The sequence below is a fragment of the Colobus angolensis genome, unplaced genomic scaffold (genome assembly GCF_000951035.1).
Source record: "Colobus angolensis palliatus isolate OR3802 unplaced genomic scaffold, Cang.pa_1.0 Scaffold187, whole genome shotgun sequence".
In the NCBI taxonomy this organism is placed as follows: Eukaryota; Metazoa; Chordata; class Mammalia; order Primates; family Cercopithecidae; genus Colobus; species Colobus angolensis.
The window spans coordinates 900,647-904,531 of NW_012115010.1; the positions used below are offsets into that span (position 1 = coordinate 900,647).

Here is a 3,885-nt window from a genome sequence, read left to right on the forward strand (position 1 = left end):
AAAGTGCTGGGATTACAGATATCAGCCACCGTGCCTGGCCTTAATTATCAGTTTTACTTACCTGCCCATATATTAGCTATATATTCCTTTGGGGATTGTTAACAGCTAATTTTAAATCTCAGGTTAACTCCTCAGTGTATTTCTGAATGGCCTCTTCACTGTCTGCTCTAGTTACATAGAATCCCTAAAACATTAGATACCAACAGAACTAGAAAAGAAAATCAGCCAAAAGAGGTTTGTTTTTTGTTTTGTTTTATTATCTGCTGCTTTAGGTGTTTGGTGTTTCAGCTCCCTTCCTTTAGCATGGGCCTGGGTGGTTGGCCCCTGCCATACTCTTCCATCATATACTCTTCCATCATGTTTCTTTCTTTCTTTCTTTCTTTTTTTTTTTGGAGAGAGGGTCTCACTCTGTTACCCAAGTTGGAGTGCAGTGACGCGATATCGGTTCACTACAACCTCTGCCTCCTGGGTTCAAGCGATTCTCATGCCTCAGCCTCCCGAGTAGCTAGGATTATAGGCGCGCACCACTATGCCCGGCTCTGTTTTTGTATTTTTAGTAGAGATGTGGTTTCACCATGTTGGCCAGGCTGGTCTCGAACTCCTGACCTCAAATGATTCACCAGTCTCGGCCTCCCAAAGTGCTGGGATTACAGGTGTGAGCCACCATACCTGGCCCCATCATGTTTCTTTCCTGAGCCCCCCACTGTTCCTTTGAGGTTGTCTGGGTAGAGATGGTGCCACCTGAAGGGATTTCAGGGACACAGGCACTGGTAACCAGATCCTCTGTCCCCAGGATTCAGGGAGCTTCCAGTATGATGTGGCTGCAAAGCCCGAGGAAGTCTTCAGAACAGCACAGAAACTAGAGGCAGAGGCGTCCCCTGAGGAAGAACTCCCAGAAGCAGGTAAGGCAGTCAGCCCATCTGGGAGCAAGAGAGGTTCAATTTCCTGTTGAATAGCTGAACCAGAATCTTCCTGGCTACATCTTGTTCCTCTTTCCGTGAATCTTTGGACCTTATATAATCTTACAGAAATCAGATACAGTGTCTTGTTTGACAAGGCTGCAGGCCACAAACTCATTAACAGTGTGATGGGGCCGCATAAATTACAAAGCGTCACCCACAGGTTTCCCCCATTTTCAGGTTATGTGCCATCAGCCACAAGGAGGAAACATCACCATCCCCTGTCCAGATGGACAGGTGCTATCTTTGTGCCACACTCTGAGTCCTCCGTGGGCTGACGACCGGACCACAGAGGCAAATTTCCCATCCTGACTAACCTTAGAGGAGTGCTGAGGAGTCAGACGTCCATGTGGTTTTTGGGAGAACCAGGCTACAAACCAGAGAGGCCTAAATGCAGACCCCTTGTGGTTGGGCCAGCTGCTTCCTCAGGAGGCAGCATCACCCAGGTGAAACTAACACCATTCACGATCTAGTTTTAGCTTTTTTAATTTTAATTTTAATTTTTGAGACAGGTCTCATTCTGTTGCCCAGGCTGGAGTGCAGTGTTATGAACACGGCTCACTGTAGCATCGGCCTCCCAGGCTCAAGCAGCCCTCCCATCTTAGCCTCCCGAGTAGCTGGGACTACAGGCATGTGCCACTTATGCCCAGCAATTTTTAAATTTTTTGTAGAGACAGTTTTGCCATGTTGCCGAGGCTGGTCTCGAACTCCTGGGGCTCAAGTGATCTTTCTGTCTTTGCCTGCCAAGGTACTGGGATTAGAGGCATGACCTACCATGCCCAGCCTGGTCTTTAGCTTTTTGATTCCAAAAATTCAATCCTGTCTGGCCCCAAAGTTTACAGGATTATTTGTGGGTGGAAACCTACCCAGGTGCCAAGGCAAGAGACTGAAGGCACAAACTGTTCCAGTATAATAAAGAAAATAGAATAAGAAAAGTTATACTAGAAATAGGATATAGAGGTGATTATATATGGATATTACCAATCATTAGTTTTTAGTACTAATCTCTGCATTATCATTGTAACCAAGAAAAGGACCAGCCAATACAGAGTCAGGAGCTAAAGAGACATTGTGAGAAGTGACCAGAAGACAAGAGTTGGGTGCCAGATGTACGGTCCAGCCCTACTGGGCTTTGTGGGTTTTTTCTTCGTGTGTGGAGACGAGAGACTGTAGAAAAATAAGACACAAGACTAAGAGAAAGTAGGAAAGACAGCCGGGCCTAGGAGGCCACTATCACCAATGCGTGGAGTCTGGTAGTGGCCCCAGATGCCTGGACGCGCTGCTATTTATTGTATACGAGGCAAGGGGGCAGGGTAAGGAGTGTGAGTCCTCTCAAAAGATTGATAAGGTCAAGCAAGTCATGTGTCCATGTGATGGGGGCCTTTCGCTTTGTGGTAGCTGAAGCAGAAAAGGAAGACAGAATACGTCAGCGTTTTTTCTATGCACTTATCAGAGGTCAAAGACTGTGTTTTATTTTATTTTTTTGAGATGGAGTCTTGCTCTGTTGCCCAGGCTGGAGTGTAGTGGCACCATCTTGGCTCACTGCAAGCTCCGCCTCCTGGGTTTACGCCGTTCTCCTGCCTCAGCCTCCCAAGTAGCTGGGACTACAGGTGCCTGCCACCACGCTCGGCTAATTTTTGTGTTTTTAGTAGAGACGGGGTTTCACCTTGTTAGCCAAGATGGTCTCAATCTCCTGACCTCGTTATCTGTCCGCCTTGGCCTCCCAAAGTGCTGGGATTACAGGCGTGAGCCACCGCGCCTGGCCTAAAGACTTTAATACTTTCACTGATTCGCTACTGCTATCTTCCAAGAACTTAAAAGAAGAACCAGGTTTACAGGCAGAACATAAAGTGGACAAGGAGTGTGCCCACTGAAGCACAGCACCACAAGGAGAAGTTTAAGCCTCTGGATGACTGCAGGCAGGCCTGGCTAATGTCAGGCCTCCCACAAAAGCTGGTGGGGCAGAGTGTTCTCTAACTCCCCCAAGGAAAGGGAGATTCCCTTTCCCAGTCTGCTAAGTAACAGGTGCCTTCCCAGGCATTGGTGCTACCACAAAACCGAGGTCTGCTAAGTAATGGGTGCCTTCCCAGGCACTAGTGCTACCGCAGGACCGAGATCTATTAAGTAACAGGTGCCTTCCCAGGCACTGGAGCTACCGCAGGACCGAGGTCTACTAAGTAACGGGTGCCTTCCCAGGCACTGGAGCTACCGCAGGACCGAGGTCTACTAAGTAACGGGTGCCTTCCCAGGCACTGGAGCTATTGCTAGACCAAGGTGTCCTCAAGCGGCCCTTATCAGGGTCTTTCAGGACAGAAGACTTTCACTCTTGTCTTCTGCTCACTTTTCACAATGTCCCTTCAGCTCCTGACTCTGTACTGGCTGGTTTTTTTCTCGGTTACAATGATAATGCAGAGATTAGTACTAAAAACTAATGATTGGTAATACCCATATACAGTCATCTCTATGTCCTATTTCTAGTAAAACTTTTCTTATTCTAACTATTTTCTTTATTATACTGGAACAGTTTGTGCCCTTCAGTGTCTTGCCCCGGCCCCTGGGTAGGTTTCCACCCACAATTATGGATAGGTGTTCTCACACTACCTAATTCACAGTATACCAATGGATGAACCACAAAGGCCATTATATCTTGTGAAAAAGCATATGTCCCTTATCCTAGAATCTTGCATTGCCTGGGAGCCTGCACTCTTTCTTTATGAGACAAGCCAAGGCATCACCAGAAGGTTGCTGGTAGTCACAGAGAATTAACTATAGAATATTAGGGCTGGTGGGCTAGGCGCAGTGGCTCACGCCTGTAATCCCAGCACTTTGGGAGGCCAAGGCAAGTGGATCATGAGGTCAGGAGATTGAGACCATCCTGGCTAACACAGTGAAACCCCGTCTCTACTAAAAATATAAAAAATTAGCC

At 47.4% G+C, this 3,885-nt stretch overlaps 1 protein-coding gene across 1 annotated transcript in view; it reads left to right on the forward strand.

The window, feature by feature from the left end:
• LOC105510405 (chromosome unknown open reading frame, human C17orf53) overlaps nucleotides 1-3,885 on the forward strand; it is a 43,207-nt gene that overhangs the window by 36,810 nt on the left and 2,512 nt on the right. The window contains exon 9 of the mRNA XM_011940166.1: nucleotides 794-902. Coding sequence (XP_011795556.1) covers nucleotides 794-902 — 109 coding nt within the window. The remainder of the gene's footprint in view (nucleotides 1-793; nucleotides 903-3,885) is intronic.